Source organism: Panthera pardus, unplaced genomic scaffold (assembly GCF_024362965.1).
Source record: "Panthera pardus isolate Hobbes unplaced genomic scaffold, ASM2436296v1 HiC_scaffold_4, whole genome shotgun sequence".
NCBI lineage: Eukaryota > Metazoa > Chordata > Mammalia > Carnivora > Felidae > Panthera > Panthera pardus.
Window position 1 is genome coordinate 10,251,484 of NW_026526969.1, and position 22,510 is coordinate 10,273,993.

At 48.4% G+C, this 22,510-nt stretch overlaps 2 protein-coding genes across 2 annotated transcripts in view; both read right to left on the reverse strand.

The window, feature by feature from the left end:
- TRRAP (transformation/transcription domain associated protein) overlaps positions 1-22,510 on the reverse strand; it is a 113,794-nt gene that overhangs the window by 8,735 nt on the left and 82,549 nt on the right. The window contains 11 exon segments of the mRNA XM_053894082.1: positions 1,357-1,574; positions 2,470-2,695; positions 7,593-7,854; positions 8,642-8,841; positions 10,095-10,185; positions 11,888-12,052; positions 13,200-13,401; positions 17,125-17,225; positions 17,787-18,052; positions 18,677-18,872; positions 21,441-21,632. Coding sequence (XP_053750057.1) covers positions 1,357-1,574; positions 2,470-2,695; positions 7,593-7,854; positions 8,642-8,841; positions 10,095-10,185; positions 11,888-12,052; positions 13,200-13,401; positions 17,125-17,225; positions 17,787-18,052; positions 18,677-18,872; positions 21,441-21,632 — 2,119 coding nt within the window.
- LOC109251222 (elongation factor 1-alpha 1-like) lies at positions 4,055-5,773 on the reverse strand. Its single transcript, XM_053894081.1, has one exon. It carries the CDS (start codon positions 5,698-5,700, stop codon positions 4,312-4,314), a length of 1,389 nt encoding a protein of 462 aa, XP_053750056.1. The 5' UTR covers positions 5,701-5,773; the 3' UTR covers positions 4,055-4,311.

Here is a 22,510-nt window from a genome sequence, read left to right on the forward strand (position 1 = left end):
TTTTTTTAAAGCAAGCTCTATGCTCAACGTGGAGCTTGAACTCACAACCCTGTGATCGAGAGTCATATATCCTACTGACTCAGCTAGCCAGGTGCCCCTGAAGACATTTTGTTGAAGATATTTTGTAGAAAGCTGAGTAATTTCCAGAAGATAGCAAACGAAGTGTGCCAGCACAGGGTCACGGCAGCAGCCGCACTGGTGCTGCGGGGGTGGGGAGGGAGTGGGAGCTATGACCCAGTATCTGCACCAGCCTGTCCCTAGGCCACAATAACTGCTTGCGCCTGCCCTGAGTGTCAGCGTGGTACGTGTACACAAACACACCCTCCCCCTCCAAATACACACACACACACACGCCTCTGACTTTTAACGAACATAGGTTTAATTTGGTCTAAGCTCAGTCAAACCACAGCTACTGGCTTGTTCCATGGTTTCAACCCATAAAGACATCCCACAGTGACTCAAGGGCATGTATTTGGACTGTCATTTGGTGCTGACCAAGAGGTTGTTTCTTTGGAAAAGACAAAGAATCATCTATTACCCACAGATGTAATCAACACTACAGATCACATCATGTGCATGTTAAAATGCATACAGTTTTCTGTATACTCTAGTTCCTCAATTGACTTATTTGGGGGATAGTGAACTTTAGGGTGAAAGATTTTAAGTCAAAACGGGTTGGATTCTTAGCCATCAGAAGAAAGTTCCCTATGGGACTGGCTAATATGCATTGCAGTAGGCTCCCAACCTCAGAGGTTAGATGCTAAAATGTTTCGACCGTGGTTCTCTTCTCTAAGCAGGATCACAGGCATCTCATCTCTGCCCGTTACAGACAGAAACGGCTCACTCATGAACCACCCAGGACAACTACGTATGGAAAGGCCTTACTCGGAGGCTACTGGTGGCCACCTGGCCACGATTTCTGTGGCGTTCACAGGCCTTGCTGACTTTCCCTTGCACCGCATTTCACTCCACGAAGGCTCGCTCCAGCAGGGGCCGTGCAGTGCACTGTGAGTTCCAGGAGTCGTTTGAAGACCGCACTTAAACACACTCACAACACGCTGCTAACACGCCCACGACAGGCCCGGTGCCAGTGCACGTTTCCCCAGAGCACGGGTTCCGGGCGAGGGAAACCAGCAGCGCGCACAGGCAGGCAGGCACCCCCCTTTCCCAAACACTCATCAGAGCACCCGTCTTGCAGTGAGAAGGGAGCGGCTTCTTCACGGCACAGGGTCCTCATTCCAGAACCCTCCCTGCCTGGTGAGCTTCAGGGCATTCTCAGTCCCCCAGACGGCACACGGGAAAATCCGCAAAGGCTAACGGGACCGGCTGTGTGCCCCCAAAGCGCACCTGTCATACCTGTGAAAAATAAGTGCCTCTTTGTGGTTTCCTTTCTCTTCTCCAAACAGGGGTTCAGCAGCCGGAGCAGCTGCAGGACGCGCTCCTCTCGCCGGGACTCCGTCAGGCAGGCGTCGTTCATGACGAGGTACGGGTAGATCTTGCCGTTGTGCCCGCGGATGTACAGTCTCCTGGCCGCCGTGTTGTGCTTCTGCACAATTTCCACCCTGGGCATAAACCTGCCCAAACAAGCACACGATGAAACACCAACTCCCCTTCCTGAGGCTCGACTTCCAATCCTCTTTGAGAAGAAAAGGGAACTTTACAAAGACAGCACTCGGAATTGTCACAAAAAGACAGAACGCGCAGCTACAGAGGGTCACTCTGACCAGGTTTAAATGGTACGACGGGATTTTATGACGTGGGGGAAGACATCGTGACACAGGGAAAATCAAAGGCGGAAGAGCAGAGGACGCTGTCGTCGTAAAACAATCGGGCCCCGGGTTCCGACTTCAGGGGCTCCAGATGGGCAGCTGACTGGGCTCTGAGCACCCAGCCACAGAGCCGGGGGACAGGACGGTCTGGCACAGGGGCCATGGGGAGCAGCTGCCCCAGGAGCAGGCGTGAGGATGGACACACCCTCGCCCTCATCTCCCTCCCGTGCGCCCTGGCTACGGACGGAAGAGGAGGAGCAGGGTGGGCAGCCGGAAGAGGGAGTCAGATTTGGAGGACTGGGAAATCCAAGTCCAGATGCACGAGAGAGCAGAGCTCCGGGTCTGATTACGACCATTTGTTACCACACCTTCTACGTTTAAAATAAGATACAGTATACACACTAATAAATTTTATAATTGCCCAATTCTGCTTTGACTACTAAGCTTTAAAAGTTTTACAGACCGATAACCTTTCTATCATGTCCAGTTCTGTGGAAATTAGAAAAGAGACTTTTAGAAACAAAAGAAACACAAAGGGGACACAAGCAAGACATTTACCCCATCAGTTCGACCAGAACCCTCTACCGTGCTTGATGGCTCAGATCCGAGAACAATCTCTCGTTCTCCCACTTCAGGGGCCAGAAGTAACCAGAACGGCAGCCCCAGGTCTGCCCTGAGGCCAGTCGAGCAGCTCACTTACCTAGCAATCTTGATGTAATAATGTGTCGGCTTTGGCATCAGAAATTCCCCTGGAATTTCTACTTCAGCGGTCTGTGCTGAGAAATTGCTCAAAAACCGGCACTTTTCTTCTATGAGGAAGAACTTTGGAAGCTGCTTGGTTTTAGCCTCCAGGATTTTGATCCACTTTTTCAACTTAGAGATAAGATTATGTAGCTTCATGGATCCTGGAACGCTGAAGTCAAAATCTTCAAAATAAAATGCAATTAAAAACATTTTTAGTCATCTGGGGTGACCCGGAATTCACTACAAAATCACGCTCAAGAGTGTCCCAGAGAGGAAGCAGGAATGTTTTACTCTATACCTAACCTGGAGCAAAGCATTTTTGCCTCTGCCACTCTTTAAAGTGTAAGCTGAAGACTGACCGAGTGATGGGGACCCTCAGGTGGGACCGGTCTCCCCCCAAGGCTGGAGGAGGGAACAACACATGGAGCGCCGACAGGAAGCCTCACCCCCAACTGTCACAGGTTCCTTTCAGGAAAGGATGCGGGGAGCACCCTGAGGGGCACGGGAACCCAGGGGGCCGGCAGCCCTACCTGACAGCAACCACCACAGTGAGGGGCCAAGGCAGTAATCCAATCCAGGCAAATGCTAGGTTATAAACCGGTTCATCAGAAGACATTTAGACAAGAAACTAAAGTGCCAAACATGGAAAGCATGGATTTTATATTTAAACAAATAAAAATCCCAGATGACTGTGTTCCTCAGATTTTACTGAGACTCAGTATTGAAAAGGCAATTAAACTGAAAAGTCCGTCTTCAAAAAAGACCTCAACCCCACACTGATGAGCGCCACTGGTGGGAGGGGCTCCACGTGACTCTCGCTCGCAGGAGCCCGAACATCAGGATAAGCCGCACCGTTTCTGTGGGAAACGGACCCCGAGGGAGCCACCATCCTCGCGCCGACAGGACCGGGATCTGTGATATGGCGGGGTGACCTCTGCACTCAAGCCGAAGGGCTCTCCGGAGCCTCTTGCAAACGCTCTTCTGCAGAGTTAGGTCGTGTGGGGTGAGCCTGGTGCAGTCCTGAGAGGCACACCCAGCCCAGACCCCGGTCCCCTATCCAACCTGCCTCCCCTACCAGGGTGCTGCAGGCTGGACCGATGCAGGAAGGCGATCGGGGGTAACCGATGTGCCCGGTGAGGGCCCCATCGACACCTACACGGGCGGCCCAAAGGCACCAGAGGGGCTGCGGCCGTCCAAATGCAAACCCAGCCTCCGCACACCCAGAAGCACCGCAATCCACAGACCCCTGGGTCAGCCCTGTGGCCACGCCCACCTCCACCCTGAATCCGAACACCTGGCCACCGACCCGCTCTCCACCCCCGTTATTACGTGATTTCACAAACGCTTCGTAACAATCTCTCGGCAGGCATCCCTTTGAATTGGCTTTTCACACTCGGCATAACCCAAGGCTCGTCCAAGTCACTCAATCAATGGCTAACTCCATTCTGTCAATCTTAAGCGAGCACGGATGCATCACACACTCCCCATTCTTTTTTTTTTTTTTTCCTCATTAAACTTTTGTTTTAATGGGTCTCAAAATTCTGTGACAGATTTTTGGTCCAAGTTGTTTCCATTAAAAAGTACTGATTTTAAAAACTAATAACTTAAAACTGCCACACACAAAAAAAACAAGTGGTCCACAAAACATTCTCCTTTCCTTCTGAAGGTTTTACGATGCATTGTTAATCATTAACCAGTCTTTTACTATTAAACTTAAATGGCCAATTGACACAAACAGTTCTGAGACCATTCTTCCACCACTGATTAAGACTGGGGTGGCAGGTATTGGGGATAATATTCATTTAGCCTTCTGAGCTTTCTGGGCAGACTTGGTGACCTTGCCAGCTCCAGCTGCCTTCTCGTCCACTGCTTTGATGACACCCACAGCAACCGTCTGTCTCATATCACGAACAGCAAAACGGCCCAGAGGAGGATAGTCAGAGAAGCAATCAACACACATGGGCTTGCCAGGAACCATATCAACGATGGCAGCATCACCAGATTTTAAGAACTTGGGACCATCTTCCAGCTTTTTTCCAGAACGACGGTCAATCTTCTCCTTCAGCTCAGCAAACTTGCAGGCGATGTGAGCTGTATGACAGTCCAGCACAGGTGCATATCCGGCACTGATTTGGCCTGGATGGTTCAGGATAATCACCCGAGCTGTGAAGCCAGCTGCTTCCATTGGTGGGTCATTTTTGCTATCACCAGCCACACTGCCACGACGAACATCTTTGACAGATACGTTCTTGACATTGAAGCCCACGTTGTCCCCAGGCAGAGCCTCACTCAAAGCTTCATGGTGCATTTCAACAGACTTTACTTCAGTTGTAACACTGACTGGAGCAAAAGTGACCACCATGCCTGGCTTAAGAACACCGGTCTCCACTCGACCCACAGGGACAGTACCAATACCACCAATTTTGTAGACATCCTGGAGGGGCAGACGCAAGGGCTTGTCAGTTGGACGAGTAGGTGGCAGAATGCAATCCAGAGCTTCAAGCAGTGCGGTTCCACTGGCATTGCCATCTTTACGGGTGACTTTCCATCCCTTGAACCCAGGCATATTAGCACTCGGCTCCAGCATGTTGTCACCATTCCAACCAGAAACTGGCACAAATGCTACGGTGTCGGGGTTGCAGCCAATTTTCTTAATGTAGGTGCTGACTTCCTTAACGATTTCCTCGTATCTCTTCTGGCTGTAGGGTGGCTCAGTGGAATCCATTTTGTTAACACCGACAATAAGTTGTTTTACACCCAGTGTGTAAGCCAGAAGGGCATGCTCACGGGTCTTCCCATTCTTAGAGATACCTGCTTCAAATTCGCCAACACCAGCAGCAACGATCAGGACAGCACAGTCAGCCTGAGATGTGCCCGTAATCATATTTTTGATAAAGTCTCTGTGTCCTGGGGCATCAATGATGGTCACATAGTACTTGCTGGTCTCGAATTTCCACAGGGAGATATCAATGGTGATACCACGTTCACGTTCGGCTTTCAGTTTATCCAAGACCCAGGCATACTTGAAGGAGCCCTTTCCCATCTCAGCAGCCTCCTTCTCAAATTTTTCGATAGTTCTTTTGTCGATCCCACCACATTTGTAGATCAGATGCCCAGTAGTGGTAGACTTGCCCGAATCTACGTGTCCAATGACGACGATGTTGATATGAGTCTTTTCCTTTCCCATTTTGGTTTAGGTTTAGCGGTGGTTTTCACGACACCTATGTTCTGGAGGCAAACCCGTTGAGAAAAAGCACACACTCCCCATTCTTATTCTCAGTTTGGTGCCACTGCAAACAAAATGGCTGTGACATTCATGGACGAGTTCGTGCAGGGAAAGAAGTCTTCATTCTCTGGGATAAATCTGACCTGTTTTTGAGCTTTCTCCCACCTCCTCACTGGGTTAGGTAGCAGCCAGCACGTGCGATACTGGCCGAGGACGGGATTGGGCAACTCTTGCTCCCTTGTGGGAACTAGAACGTGGTGCTTGGACCCAGAGACGGCCCTTCCTGGGAACGGGTGACCAGAGGGGATGCAGAGCTCGGAGTGAAGTATCTGAAACGCCCACACTTGGAAGAGGGTCAGAGCCTCACGGCGGTCGTCTCTCACAGTTCAGTTTTTAAAATTTTTTTTGCATCGACACCCAAATGACTTGTCTCCCTCTGAATGTTCTGTTTCAGATGACATTTGATTTAACCAGCAGACATTTTAAGGTAAAGACATACTAAACAGGGGCACCTGGGTGTCTCAGTTGGTTAAGCATCCAATTCCTGATTTTGGCTCAGGTCAGGATCTCACAGTTTGTGAGTTCAAGCCCCACATTGGGCTCTGTCTGCGCCGAGTGTGGAGCCTGCTTGGGATTCTCTCTCCCTCTCTCTTTTTGCCCCTCCCTCACTTGTGTTCTCTCTCTCAAAAATAAACTTAAAAAAAAAAAAAAAAGACAATGTCCTATTTTTTAAGTAAAATACAACAGTCTCCACAAAATTCACCTCAGACTTTTGCTTTTTCAGGAAAGACTGACAGCATGTCACGTGAACATCACAAGGAAAATAATCTAGTGACCAAAGTGCTTCAGGGTAAAAAGATATGAAAAGCTCGTATTTTATCGCTCAAAGAGCATCTTCTTCAAGGTGTGGGATCAGCAGGGGAAGCCCCTCGACCTTAAGGCGAGTCCAGTGTTACCTTTAATGCCCAGCTCACACAGCAGGGGAAGACACCCAGGGGCCCCGGGCTGCCTGGAATGATGGCAGGACGCACCCTATCCTGGATGGATCAAAAGTAAGTCATGGCTGTAGCTGCAAAGCATCCTGTGTAATTAGTGGGACATATTTTCTTTTATGTGATTTCAACAGAGTCTACACAGCGCAGGTTTCTAGCCGTGTTCTCTGTGACGCAAGTTGTTAAAAGATACTTTAGACGCACTGAGCTCCGGTGCTCGCCTGGGCTCCTCCGCCAGAGGGCGGGCAGGTTGGCAGGGTGGTGGCAGGACACAGGTGGCAAAGACAGCCTGCGTGGGGGACACGGTCGGCCCCTGTCTGGCAGATGAAGACTGAGGCCACGGGAGGTCGGACCACCTCGCCTTCGATCACACCAGGCTGGAGCCAAGGTTCATACTCCTGGGGCTCTCGGAAAAGGCCTGGATCCAAACCGGGGACAAGTGATGACGATACGACCTCCTGGTCATTGTGCCACCTGAATCCACTATGAGTCTGAGCCCTACTTGTCACCTTGAGCCCACTGCCTCACCTCACACTGTTCAATTTTCCTACAAAAACCAAGTGTGGAGGGGGGGAGGGGAGGGAAGGGCAGGTTTAGCCTGAAACCCTCCTCTTCCCCACACCCTCCATCCCTCAGGCGGAGCCTGGTTCCAAACCTTAACCCTTCACTTCAGAGAAGGACGGGCAACCACAGGCTGGCGAGAGTCACCGTGACCTTGTGACCTGAGGCTACATTCTAAACAGAGTGCAACCAGCTCACCCAGTAGAGTGCTCACGAAAACAAAGAACTAGCTGGCTGAGATGTTAAAGACAGACCAAGAACAGCCAAGTGGAACTCTGTAGGTATAGGGAAGGGACTCACCGGTTGTGAACTGGCCCTTTAGCTTCTGGAAGACAGGGTCCTGGGCGGTGGCCTGTGCCCGCCTGGCCAGGGACTCAGAGGCCGCGCTGGAGAACATGGTCGAGACGTTGGACACGTTCTCTAGGCCCACTCCGAACGTGCTCACCAACTTCTTGACAAAATTTAGAGTGTGGGGGGTAATTTTGGCATCCGACACCGCTCCGCTTTTCTCAAATGCAACAGAGTAACATTTCGCCAGGCCCTGCTGGAGCTGCCTGAGAACCTAGTGGAAAGAGACCCAAGACAATGCACAAAACAGAGCTCCCAATTCAAGCGGCTAACCAACCACACGGCACCTGCTTGGCAGGTCCCACCACCGCCTCCCGGCACACAGCACGTGTAAAATCAGACAGCACAGAAGGGACAGAACGCCTGTGCGCTCCACGGTGTCAGCTGAGTTTTTAATGATGGGGACTAAGTGTCTTGAACATTAAAAAAAAAAGAGAGAGAAAGAAAAAAACCCAAACCAAAACTCCACTTTTTGGGTCACACACATACCCTTCTGTTGTCGGAAAACCCTTTCTATGCAGCTAGTTCTGAAGTTACTGCTGCGTGTCTGATACACACATAGGTACAGTAACAAGGGGGCCTCTGGGCCAACAAGATGAACATCTAGATAACAGGGCTCATCACTCTGTCATCAGCTTGCACTGCTAACACCACTAAGGAGAGGGCCTGGCTGTGGAAAAGCTCACTGGAGGACCAACTCCGCCTCTGCTACCTACACCTGCACCCAGCGCACAGCCACCACCACCGCGGCCCGGGGAACTGCTGCTAAGTGATACTTAATTGAGCACAGTAATAAGCACGTCAAGGCCAGCAGAACTTTCTCAATTTCACCTCCTTCTCAAGTTTCCTGTTTCAAATATTTGGGGCTGCATTAGTGCGCAAACGTGAACTATCTGCTTACTCTACTGCTCGATTCGACAACACAGACATAAATGAGCAGGCACCCAATCTGAAGGCAACACGGCCCAAAGCACACGGGACGACGGGTTCTCTGCACGTACCTCTTCGTGCCAGTTTTCTCTGAACCAGACCATCTGATCGACGATGCCTTCCAGGGAAGACAGAAGTGTTGGGTGCAGTTCTCGCTGCATGTGCATGATTCGGCTGCAGCGCCACATTGGTGCTGTTGCTCTTATGGGCCCTGGATCTGATGCAGAATGGGACTGGTTACCCACTGAACTTGGCTGCTGCTGTCCAGAATCTGAGAGCAACACACACAACGCCAATGTCAGCGCAAAACTGGCCCGATGCGAGAGCTCGGTGCTCTAGAGGACCCATCGGCCAAAGCAACGCTGTTCCTGCCGGCGTGTTAGCACATCACGACAGCCGGCTCCCCGGGGGCTGGGTGGGAGCCGCCCCAGCTCCGCGGAGAGGTGCACCAAGGGACTCAGGCCCGCAGAACGCCACTGCCTACAGCCTGGCCTCCAATGTGTCGGCGGAAAGCGAACGGGCCCGTGTGCTGAGCGGTGAAGTGAGGTGAGGGTGCATGAGTGTTCGTGGTCCTCTCCTTTTTAACTTGGCTCAAAGCTTGAGCATTTTTTAAATGTTTGGAAAAAAATTCTTCACATTCCTTGCAGACAGCTCAGGGAATCTGAACGTACTTAATGGGCAAGTCTCCATGTCCTCATTGAGGAAAGCCAGACCATGTACGTTAAAAAGGTATTTTTAAAAATACAGTCATCTGCCATGTGAGAAATACGTCGTAGAACCCAAGGGCCGTTTTTCTAGCTTCGGCTCAGTCAGAAGAAAAAAACCTTAATTTTCAAACGACCAAACCACACATCCACCTGGGTGTGGTGGCCGTGAGGCCAGCACAGAGACGTGCGTGCAGTCCCTGGCTCACCCAGCTCATCAGCCGGGGGTGCAAACGTGCCCAGTGGGTCAGGTCACGTTTTTAAATAGTCTCTGCCCTTGCAGCATAAACGACCGGCTGTTAAAAACGTCCTGAAGCGAAGGGGCTTCAACTGCTCACACAGTACCATGTGCAGTGGGCAACTGAAGCCATTAGTAAGTTATTCACATACGAGTACTGTTCAATACGGATTAAAACCCTTCTGGTTTGAGTAAATTTTCACAACTGGCAAGACTGATTTCTATGCGGATTCTTCTGACAGCAGAAGATATTTCTTACAAAGGACACGTACAGCAGGTGACACTTACATTGCTTACCAGGACGCATTACTGAACTTTACAATTTGAGGTAAAAATTTCACATATTTTTTTCTACTTATGGACCAAATCACTCAGGTAAACAAACCCTATTAAACCACAGCAACGGCAAACCATCGACTTCCCTCAGTGATCAGGTTTTGCCTCCCAGCCCCGAAGTGTCCTCTCACTGGCTAGAGACAGACAGGCTGAGGGCGGGAGCGTGTCCACAGCCGTCGGCACATGGAATGCCCCCGCGCAATGAGCCCTCCGCGGTCTGGCCAGCTGGCCCCGCCCGAGACATACCGCTCTTGTAGCGTTCCCGCTGCTCTATTTTCAGGGTCAGGTACAGGGTCCGGATGGGAAAGTAGACCGCCTGGGGATACACGCGTCCAACCTGCTCAGAGACACGGAGCATAAAGAGCACTGCTCACCACTGTGCTTCTAGATGAGGACAATCTGTATGGAAAATAACTTGTCGTTCATAAATGGGTGGGGGTCTGCATCTGGACCAAGGAGGCAAAATACTATACCACTGAGCTAATACATGAGTTCGGATTAAACAGCAGGTAAAATACCTAGTTTCCCTCGAAAGGTCTGAGAGAGATCAACGTGGTGCCCAACTGGTTCTGCCTAGGGACGGACGGTTAATGACAGAGAAACCACTTTCGTTTGATTTGGTAAATCTGAGGAGGGCAAAACACACTGGTCCCTGGATCCTACTTGGGTAAGTAACAGGGAAACACAAAATGACACCAGTCAGTCTTTCTGTTAGGCAATTCACTGGGAACCGATTCTATTAGGTTCATTAGTGAAGAACTTTACTGTACGTGACATCAGCAAGGAGGATGCTGAAAATTTTCTATTTAAGATAAGAAACACCAGTCTTACCAAACTGGGGCTTTATGGCTTCCTCAAAAGGTCTGAATAGCTACTATCATGTTACTCACACTCTTCAAAATGTGCCCAGAAGACACCAATGACATCTAGCTCTAGACGTTCAATGAGGACAATACCAAATGGACTGAATCGAGCAGATAAACGTCAAGCAAAATGCCAGCATCCAGGAACATAGCTGCAGTCTCTCGAGGGAAAAAGTAAAACCATTTCTGGGTACAACGTGGATGATGCATCTCATGTAAAGACAGACGAGTGTCATATTCCTAAACGCTCAGTTGGGAACCACTTCATTCATGAAGTCAGTCACGGGGCTAACTTTACAGAAAGAAACACAGTCAAGGGGACTGTACATGAGACAGAACAGTCTCCAAACGTCTACTGTCTGGGTCCTTCCTCTACCCAGCAGGCTTCTCACAGAAGAGGGACAATCTGAAATCATCTCAACTAATGGTCATGAAAGCCCACAGGACCCCAGTGTGTCCCATCTCCAAAGCCCGTCCCCAGTGCACACAGCTTTCACCCTGCACAACTGCACAAGGTGGGGCAAGGCTACCATTATGCTGACTTCAGTTTGAAGGGAGGCTCCAAAGGGTTCCAGCACGATGATGGGAAACCAGCTACGATCAGATACGCATTTCACTGTATTTCAGAGTAACCACTAGTAACTGTACATTTTAAGAGAATGCTTGTTTCATTTGCATCTTTATGTGGCATCATACGCAAGCAAAAAAGTTAGCATTTTAACATGTAACAACCGAGTGGCTTATTTCACTGCAACCTTGACCTATTCTTCAATCGCTTCTTTTTTTTTTTTCTTAAGGCTTTTATTTTTTGAGAGTGAGCGAGTGAGCGAGTGAGCAGGGGAGGGACAGAGAGAGAGGGGAGACACAGAATCTAAAGAAGGCTCCAGGCCCTGAGCTGTCAGCACGGAGCTCAGAGCCCGACACGGGGCTCGAACTCACAAACTGCGAGATCATGACCTGAAGTGAAGTTGGATGCTTAACACACTGGGCCACCCAGGTGCCCCTAATTCTGCGATCACATCTAATTGTGCTTCAGATCAAGTGATGTCTAAATGCGTACATCTTCCTATCTTTCACTTATTTTCAGTGTTTTGAGCATGCACCTTCTTTCCAGAAAAAACAATGTGAAATGAAGACATAATTTTCTTGTGAACAAAGAGACCTTGTTATTCGCACCTGGCTAATAAGGTTCAAAAGCAGCTTTCCCTCGGAGCCAACCAGGCAGGTGAGCAGCTGGGGGATCCAGGCCAGCCACTGGATGGGCGGCACGCCGATGCAGTACTTGTCGACAGCATCTGCCAAAGTATTTTTGTCGTCATCAAAACTCAGAAGCCACAGCACCTAAGACAGGAGGAAAAAATCCTAGAGGTGAATAAAGATTCTGAGGCCCTTAATCCGGTGCCTTTTCCCCAACATAGCACATAGAATAGCCTTATGGGCAATGTGTGAAAAGTACGTACGAAATGGCCAATGCTGCTAAACTTCACGTATAAATCACAGACGGATAAAACCCCAAGTGTGCACACGGTCCTTATGTAGACTCAGCATTACTGCCAATCATTAACTGCCCCAACCTGCCGGCGACCAGTGGCCAGTGACCTCCGAATTCACACTCATGACCTCACCAAAACAAAAGGGCCTTTTGCCAAAAATCTCTGATGAACAGCACCCCGGCGTCAGGTGGGCCACACGCGGCAGCCTGGTGTCCACTGTCTCCAACAATTATATTGAGAAGTAGGCAAATCCGAAGTCAGATACTTAGGCTGCTTCTTTGCATCACTATAGCTAGTCTGTGTTTCTAGGGTCACTTTTAAATACCAGGTGCTGACATTCATTCCAGATGTTGACGTCAAATCAAGGAATCCTAAGAAACCCAAACCCTTAACGGACAAAACAGAAAAGCAGAACTTACTCCTACGTTTTCTACAAGGATTAATTCTGGGTTTTGTTTCTGTTTCTTGAATAAATTGATAAGAATTACGTAAGTAAAAAGACGAGAAGCCACGCTGAGGAAGCAGCCTCAGGGTCAAGCAGTCACCCTCGGCATGGTCCATGGCACGGTGCTGGGGTGATATGGGACAAGAACTCTAGCAGCTGTGACCTCACCCTGCAGTGTCTGTGGAAGTCAGAGGATCCCACGCCCCCTGCGACTAGAGCTGAGCAGCTCTGTGACCATGCGCACCTTCCCTGCAGGTGAGATGTGAGCATCTATGGGGTGTCCGGCAGGTAAGCACCGCTCCCCCCACCCCGCCCGCCGACAGCCTCCCCGGCAGTCTCCAGAGGGAGACCCCACAGAGAACACTGGACTCAAGTTTTCTTAGTTCGCAAATGGAACCATGACAGATGCTGTCAAGAGTGATGGGGACCGATGGTGCAGGCGTGAGACAGTCCCCCCCCACCCCAGCACGGATTAGGAAACAGCCGATTCCTCGTGGAAGCCTTAAGGCTACTGGAGGCCTTCGGGGAAAACCGGTTCTTTCGTTCTCACCTTGGCTAAGTATTTCCTCGATTTGCTCTCATTCTGATGCCGGCAGGCGTGCAGGTAACAGGTGATGGCGGACACCCCGAGGTGCAGCTGCCGCTCCTTCACGAAGATGTTCTCCAGGTAGTCGCCCCACATGGCCCAAGCTTTCACCAGCACGTCGTGCATTTGTACGGCTGCAGAAAAGGCTTTGTTTGCTTCCTCAGATCTGAGAGGACACAAATCAGAGCATAATTATTTTTAGGTGAGCTTTGTGTAACATAAAACCAAGCATTTTAAGATGGATAATTCAATGGCGTTTAGTACACTCAAAATGTCATACAACTGCTACTCAATTGGGTTCCAAAACACTGTCATCATCCCAAAACGAAACCCACACCACGGAGCAGTCGGTCTCTGTTTCCCCCAACCTTCAGCCCCTGGTGACTGCCAGCCAGCTTTCTGGCTCTGTGCCTTGACCTTATCTGCATGGTTCGTATAAACGGGATTATGTATCATGTGATTGTGCATCTGGCTTCTCTCAGCACAGCGTCTGAGGTTCACCTATGTTGTAGGCAGCGTCAGCCTCTTGTTCCTTTTTACGTCTCACTTCTGTCCACTGCACTGCTTACCCGTTCACTTGAGCTGTTTTGCCAAGTTTTGTCTGTGCCGGCTCTGTGCACAGAGCTGCTATGAACACTCGTGAGCAAGTGCCTGCTTGAGCACCATTCCTTATTCTCTTGCCTATGCATCTAAGACTGGAATTCCCAGGTCATAGGATAATTCTGCATTTAATTTTTTGAGGAGCTGACAAACCATTTTCCACAGTGATTGCACCATGTCACTAGCTGCAAATAAGAGACGGTTTTGCATCTTCCAACAACGTACAAGACACGAAAGAACTAGATATTCCTGGCCCTTGTGAATCTAAACGCAGATCGAATCCAACCGCATGAAAAGGATCATACACCATGATCAAGGTCAAATGAGATTTATTGCAACACAAGGTGGTGATCAACAAACAAAAAGTCAGCCCATGTGACGCATCACATGAACAGAATGAAGAGGAAAAACATGGAGCCCATCAGTTGGTGCAGGAAAAGCATTTGATGAAATCCAACACCCTTTCATGATAAACACGGCCCACGAACTAGGTATGGAAGGAAACTACCCTAACAGAATAAAGGCCACACACAAAAAGCCCCTCGGTAACATCACAGTCAGTGAGGAAAGGCTGAAAGGTCTTCCTCTATGATCAGGAACAAGGCAAGAACTTTCACCACTTCTCCTGAACTCAGTATTGAAAGTCCCAGGTAGAGCAATTAGGCAAGAAAAAAGCAAAGGCATCCAGATTGGAGACGAAGATGTACAATTATCTCCATTTGCAGATGACGCGATCTTACGTAAAGAACACCCCCAAGAATCCACACACACACACACAAAACGATCAGAGTAAATAAACACTTCACAAAGTTGAAAATGTAAGAGAAGTATACAAAATTCAGTTGTATCTCTATACTTTAGCAATGGAGAATCTAGAAATAAAGTTAAGAAAATGATTTACAGTAACATTAAGATCTTTTAGGAATCATTTAACACCAAAAATGCAAGACTTGGACGTTAAGAGCTATAAAACACTGTTAAATGAAACAAAGATAAACACCTCTTGTGTTCGTGAATGGGAAGATTTAATATCATTATGATGACAATATTCCCCAAGTTAACCTACGGATTCAAGCTCTACAATCCTGGCTGCCTCTTTTACAGAAATGGATAACCTAACGTTCACGTGGAAAAATGTTAGCAACTCCAAACAGCCAACAATCTCGAACAAGAATCAAGCTGAAGAACACTTCCCTGTTTCAAACTTTACTGCAAAGCAACAGTGAGCAACACGGTGTGGCAGCCGTGTAAGGACAGACGTACATCAGGGGATGGAACCGAGTGTCCAGAAGCAAACCTGGATTCCTCTGGTCGACTAACTTTCAAAAAGGGTGCCAAGGTCATTCTACGGGGAAGTAAGTCTTTTCAAGGAATGGTGCTGGGACACAGTACGTACAAGTGCCAAAGAACGTATCTGGACCACTACCTCATGCCACGTATAAAAATTAACTCAAAATGGTTAAAGACCTAAATGCGAGAGCTAAACCTGGTAAGACTCTTTCAAGAAATCACAGAAGTAAATCTTGTGACCGTGGGTTCGGCGGTGGGGTCTTAGCTATGGCATCAGAAGTACGAGCAGCCTAAGAAAACGGATGCACTGGACTTCGAAACGAGAGGCTGTGTGCGTTGGGGGCACCGGCAAGAACATGAGGCGTTGCAGTGACACACCCGACAGAGAGACCTTCGTCCACACGTGTAAGAACTGGAGCTCGAAGGTAAAAAGTCAGATAATCCAACTAAGAAATGGGCAAAATAACCGAACACACGTCTCCGGGGAGAAGGATAGATGCTCAACACCACCCACCACCAGGAAAAGGACGGTCAACACTGCAGCGAGGCACCAGCATGGCCGTGATCAGCAAAGTGGGAAGTAATGAGTGTTGGCAAAGATGCGGAGAAACTGGAAAGCATAGAGACTGCTGGTGGGAATGTAAAATGGAGCAGCCACTGTGTAAAACCATTTGGCAGATTCTCAAAAAGATAAGTGCCACGTGACCCAGTGATTTCACTCTGAAGTATGTGTCCCCAAGACCAGTGAAAGCACATGCTCACACAAAACCTTGTACGTGAACGTTCACAGCAACATGACTCACAGCAGCCACGAGCAGAAACCATCCAAATGCCCATTAACTGTTGAGCAGATAAATAAAATGTATAGACACACAGTGGAGCGTTCTTTACACACAAAGTGGAGCAAAGCACTTGCATCGGCTACAGCACAGACAACCCTTAAAACCATGATGCTGTGTGAGAAGCTGGGCACAAAAGGCCACAGACTGTATGGTTCCGTTTATACGAAATGTTGAGAATGGGCACGTCATAGAGATAGGAAAAGATTAGCAGCTGTCAGGGGACAAAGGAAGGAGAAAATAGGGAGTGACTGCTAACAGGTATGTGGTTTCTTTTGGGGATGATGGAAAGGTTTTAGAAATAGCAGGTGGTGATGTGTACAACTCTGTGAATGTACTAAAACCCACTGAACCGTATGCTTTCAAATGGGTTATTTTATGTCATATGAATTTAAAACACTAAAAACAACAACAAAAAAAAACCAAAAAAAAACTTTTACTTTGACAAAATCACTTCCTTATTTAAAATAAGCTAAAGAAGTAACCCCTATTGTTGAAAACGTGAGAGTTTGAGAGCGCTTCAAACTCTACATATGGCATCGAGCAGCATCTTGTCAGTATATCTCATTTGTACACTTCTTATAAAACTTCATCTGATGTGCATTTCTGCAAAACAGGATTCTGTGACCTTTTTCTGTAATGCACCAGATGATAAGCAGGTTTAGGCTTCGTGGGCCCAACAATTTGTCACAACTGTGGCTGTAGTGTGAAAGTGGCCACACAGGCAGTGTCAGTGGGGATCGGTGTGTCCCAGCACATCACTTATAAAAACCAGATCCTGGCTGGGTTTGGCCTGCATGTTACTACCGACTGGTCCCCTGCTCTAAAACAGGAAATGTCTCCATAAAAGGAATGAAATCACCTCTGGTCCAAAATGTCATGCTGCGAAAATGGGGAAATGAATCCATGCCATCAGCATTTTTGTGTTCAAGCAACTCATTTTTAAAAAAAAAACGCCTCTAAGTTCTATACATCAAACTGGCTTACCAATCTGCTGCAACTTACGATCTTCACAGAGATAGGACACCTGAAACATCACACCTGACAACTGTCACCGAACCATACAGACTTTGAGCTTCACAGGCACTTAAAGTTATAAAAAACTATCTACATAATCTGACGAATTTTCCTCTTACTCTCCTTCTACGTAACATACATACTTGTTGATCTGAGCCAAGAACATTCCCTTCAGGGCGTAAAACTCAGCAGTCATCTCTTTTGTGAAGTATTTTAGGTTTGTAGATTCAATAACTTCAAGGCCCTGTTTAAAAACAAACAAACAAAACAAGTAGGAAAAGAGTTACTGAAATTTCATCAAAATATTTAGCTAGGCGGTAAGCCCTAAAGGTCATCGACAAGTGTACGTGAAGTTGACAGCAGACCTCGCCCACCACAAACAGCTCTAGATGGACAGACAGACAGCTCCTAAGTGAATTGCTAAATGCCAGATTCAGTGCTGGACACCTTAAAGGATACTGTTTTTTTCTATAACTTTACGCGTCTAGTTCGTCTCTTCGTTTTTATTAACGTTCCTCTGATCGTTGTCAAAATCTCCCTTATACCCCCATAATCAGTTTTTCATTTTCTTTCCTTACATAACCTTAACCAAGCGTAGTATAGAGCTGAGACCATAAAATGTACTTCAAACGCTCCAGTGCTTTCCTTTCCCTTTCGGTTTTTGAAAGGACAGTCTCCCACTAACGACGCTGTGCTTTCAGAAAGTTCTGGCTCGCTTTCCCTACAATCTGCACCAGGAGTTCGCACGTGGGCACTCGCTCTTCGCCGGACCACCTCAGCAAAGGGGCTTCCGCTGTCACTGTACCTGCATACACTCGTTCTTCCCCATGACTCCTGCCAGCTGGAGGTAGCATTTGACTTGCTGTCGAATCTTCTGGAAGCAATCCACAATAGGCACAGTTGGAATAGTGTGAATACGACTTAGTATGTCCAGAGCTACATTGACCAGTCCTTGTTTTCGGGCAATCTTCCCATACTGGATGATCGCAGAAGCAGACGCATGCACCCCGAGCATGGCATTGTTTGAACTTGGATCGTGCTGAGAACTGTTTTCATATGCAGTTACAATCGCTAGAGAGCAAAGAAAAGAGCTATCAGTCCCCGCGCAACATTTCTCAAAGTGTTCCACGATAAGGCTTAAATAAAAAATGAAAAACACACACACATGGCTTATGAAAACGGGAAGCTCTGCGATAAACCCGTTACCTTTCCTTGCATTTTACACAAAGAAAGTATTTTACGCAAGAGTAAGGTGTAAAAAGCGCTGACTGGTGAGCTGAGCATTTACCATCGTGGCTAACTAAATGGCAAAGGTGGCTCTAAACAGAAGTCTGGCGGGGTGAGGGGATGAGCCAAAAGGCCCAGGAAGACTGGAGAAGCCTCCACACGGCCACCTTCAAGTGGCTCTTCCTCGGGGACCTTCACAACGAGCGCCACACCCCGGAGCTCCGATCCCCCGGCCTGCACCCCAGCAGCTCCTGTGCCAGCAAAGTGTTAACAGGGTGGGGAAATCTCCCCACCTTTCACTGCCTTCACTTCTACCCTTGCCATACCAACCACCACCTACCCAACCTGCCAGAAAATAGAAAACCTGGTAAAAGAAAAAAAAACACGACAAAACCAAGACATGAAACCAGAACAGTGGGGTGTCTGGAAAATTACATGATGAATGCATGCCGGACCAGGTAGGTTTACCCTGGTAATGATGCTGCCTCCACATGAACACGCTGCTCCAGTGGGACAAGTCATCAGACACGATGGGCAGCCGGTTCCTCCAAGTCTTCACCACCGTCTTCATGTCATGTAGGCTATTGTTCCGGCCCAGGTTGGTCGGCTGCAAGCCTGCGTTTATTTGTGCAGCTTCCTGAAGCTCAATGATTTGCTGGGCTGCCTGAATGGGACCGGCAGAAGGGATTCCACGGTAAGCATTGAAGGGCACATGAGGAACATAAATCAGAGCCCTTCAGCAATCCAACGACTGTCAGGCTGTCACGACTCACCGAGGAAGCTCTCCAGCTCGTATAGACACCTCAAGGCCACGCTTCACTTACTCTTCACCCCAAAGTGTGCTCTTGTGCTCCCCCCACTTTTAAAAGCTCAGCTCTGCGGCTACTGCGATAGGAGAGGGACGACAGTGGTGTGGGCAGCACACCTTGCTAACGGCAGTCCCCCCACACTAGTTCTTTCCCATTCCCTCTGCCACCAACGAAGTGTGGCTCTCCTACCAAGCTCGGACCACAGCAGCCTGGCCCCCTGCCCTCAGGCCCTCCTTCCAGCAACTTAAACCCAGAGCCACACCATGCATCTGAAAACAGGATTCACAGGTGATCCCTTTGGGCTGGCACATACATCTTCAGTCATGTCTCTCGTGGGTCTGTCCAATTCATTGCCCTTTACACTCTGATGAGTTGCTGGCTCCAAACTGATGGAAATGCCCTGGCACAATCCCGATCCTATCCAAATCCTACCTGGAAGGTTCTACTCCCTCCCACAGGGATTTCTCCCTTCTCTAAATCCTGTGTTTACTCCCTGTCCTACCACACGGCACTGAATTCTTGTTTTAAGTTTTGCTTCTTATGGCTGCCCTCTCTCCAGCTGGATGCTCCTCTGGGGCAGAATTTTTGTTTCAAAAGTGTTACATCCTCGCCAACATGGCACTAGGCTTGGCACCTGCTAGCTCGTTGACTGAGCTTAGTGGTAGACACTGCCCGCATGAATCTCTGCTCTCTATCCGCACCTCAAGTTCAGGGCATTGCCTTCAGTGTCCTGAAACCTCCCTCTCACCAAAACCTCACCAGAAACCCAAGAGTGGGTTATTTCTTTTACAACAGCTTTACAGACATACAATTAAAATATCACTGAAATCACTCAAGTTTTCAGTTCAGTAGTTTTTAATATATTCTCAACACTGCAGAATCATCAACAGCACCTAAGTATGGAACATTCTCATCACTCCCCACAGCGGCCCTGGACCCGTTCAGCGGCCTCGCTGCATCCTTCCTCCCCACGAAGGTGACAATCGCTGGCCTGCTCTGTCTCCGTGGAGTGCCTTATCCTGGGCACTTCTCGTAAGTGGAGTTAGACGGCATATGGCCTTCTGTGCCTGGCTTCTTCACTCAGGGTATTTCTAAGGCTCACCCACCTGTACCAGGACTCCACTCCTTCATACTGCCCAGACACGCCACTTTTTATCTACTCGTCAGTGGAGGGTCACGTGGCTAGTTTCCACATTTTGGCTACTTAATGTACACTATGCTGCTGGGAACATCGGCGTACAAGTATTTGTGTGGTTGTGTTTTAATTTCTCTAGGATTGAAACAGCTGTCATATGGTCATTCTACACTTCATATTCTGAAGAACCGGCAGACTGTTTCCAGGCTATTTTATAATCCCACCAGCAGTATAATGTGGGTTCTAATTCCTCCACATCCTCACCAACATGTTACTGTCTTTTTTATCCTAGTAGGTATGAAATAGTATCTTGCCATGGTTTTGATTTGTGTTTTCCTAATGACTGATGCTGAGCAGCTGTTCCCTTGCTTGTAGGATCATCTGTACATCTCCTTTGTAAATGAAATTGGGTTCCTTATCAAATTTGGGCAGTTTTCAGCCCTTATTTCTTCAAATGCCCCATCAGCCCCTTTTCTGGCTTCATTCCTTCTGGAATCCCTACTATGGTAAGTACGTTGGTACACTATTTCTATATTATTTGTAAAATGCACCCACTTAAGTCTCTGCTCAGTTAGCTCTGTGGTCAGCTAGCTAACCAGAGATTTCCCCAAAGACCAAAACCAGTTAAGTCTCTCGGCCTTTGCTGAGGGGCCGTGTGCCTGCCCTGGCATGCATTTGACACTCAACCAGGCGATTTTCAGTTCTGCCTTAGCTGTCACTTCCTGCTTATACAGAGCCTCAAGGGCAGCCAGAGGGGTGGGAAGAAGGGGGTTCTATGGAGAGAAGCAGCACATGTGAGGGGCTGTGGGGAGAGACTGCGTCAGAGCTGAGCAGCTGAACAGGTGGTCTGTGTGGCTGGAACACACTGTCAGCAACAGGGAGATGACCCACAGAGGAAGAGGCTAAGGCACAGGCTAGACCGGCAATCTTAAGGGTCTCTGAGGACGCAGGACTTTTTAGGCTGTGCAGTGGCATCACACATTGATGGTGGCACAGGGGACGTGAAAGAAAATGCCTAGAGCAAAATTAAGAATCCTCAAAGTCACTCGTGGGATGTCATCTGTCATTTACAGGCCACAGAAGCTCCCAAAAGAGAAGCCACATTTCATCCCTCAGGATTGAGACTCTGGCCTTCCTTTCGCTGAGGACCAGCTTGAATGAGAGAGGACAGGACAGGTGAGAGGATCTTCCTCTCAGTCATCCAGGTCAGTTTACGGACCTAAGCCTGGCCAGGGGGTGGCCTGCTGTGACGGCCCCCGAGACCGCCCGAGGACACGCGCGTACCCACCTGGAGAAGAGGCGTGTGCACGTGCGACACCACGTGCGGCAGCCGCCGCCACTCGCGGATGGCCAAGCTGCTGGCCATCTCCACCAGGCGCTCGATGAAGCTGAGCTGCTGCTCCTCGGGGTGGCAGATAGCCAGGTACCCGCGGTACATGTTGACCTTCCAAGCCATCTCTTTGGGGCAACTTACTTCCACCTGGTGGTGAAAACACAGTGCGTGGATGCAATGGGCAAACTTCCTTTCAGTGTGAAGGGTCAACATGGTAGGCCGATTGTTTGGGAGCCAATTTTACAAGGAGATAAACAGACATTAAGCCATGAATAGATGCTTCTTTTCTTTTCAGAAGTCAGGCATGTAGGTTACATTTCCTAGATACTCTCCTTTTCCCAAAACCAGTGAGCACCCAAGTCTCTACAGGGTCCTCACTTTAAGGTCATTAGTGATTCCAAAAAAGAGGGAAACTGATCGCTGTTGTGATAGAAAAGATTAACGACCACCGCTCGGCTACAAAGTCAGCCAGAGAATTTCCAAAGTATTAAATATACGTTCAACTCCACTCGGATTGATATAATTTTGAATTGTTTCCAGTTCATAACTGTTAGCCTGAGAAACTAATCTAACTTGTTCCATGTTATAGAAGGAAGCAAAAGTCGATGGTTTAGGTTAGGAATATGAGAAAACACTCATAAATTTCACTGTCACTTAATTTCCCCTAGATTTCTTCTATCTTAGTTATCAGTTCTATTATGAAGCAGACTGAGCCCAGAGCGGTCACATTTCCTCTCGTTGGCTCTGACCCGGCCCCCCCCCCCCCCCACACACATGGCCCAGAGCCACGTAAAGGCTCCACATGCTCCCCCTTTCTGCCCTCGAAAGCTCTATTTGCCAACCACCTGCTGAAGAAAGCATTACAACTTGTCTCATTTGATCAGTCTCTTACAGAGCATTTAAAAACAAATGATAAAAAAATTAAGGTCTTTTCAAAATAATCTCTGTGTGTTAAGAAGAAAGCATCTCTCCGTTGAAGGTATTTTATAGGATTCGATGTGAGACCAACATAACATTCATTCTGA

Bases quoted from the DNA above. Each gene is read 5' to 3' on its own strand.
- LOC109251222 (XM_053894081.1), bottom strand. From the start codon at position 5,700: ATGGGAAAGGAAAAGACTCATATCAACATCGTCGTCATTGGACACGTA.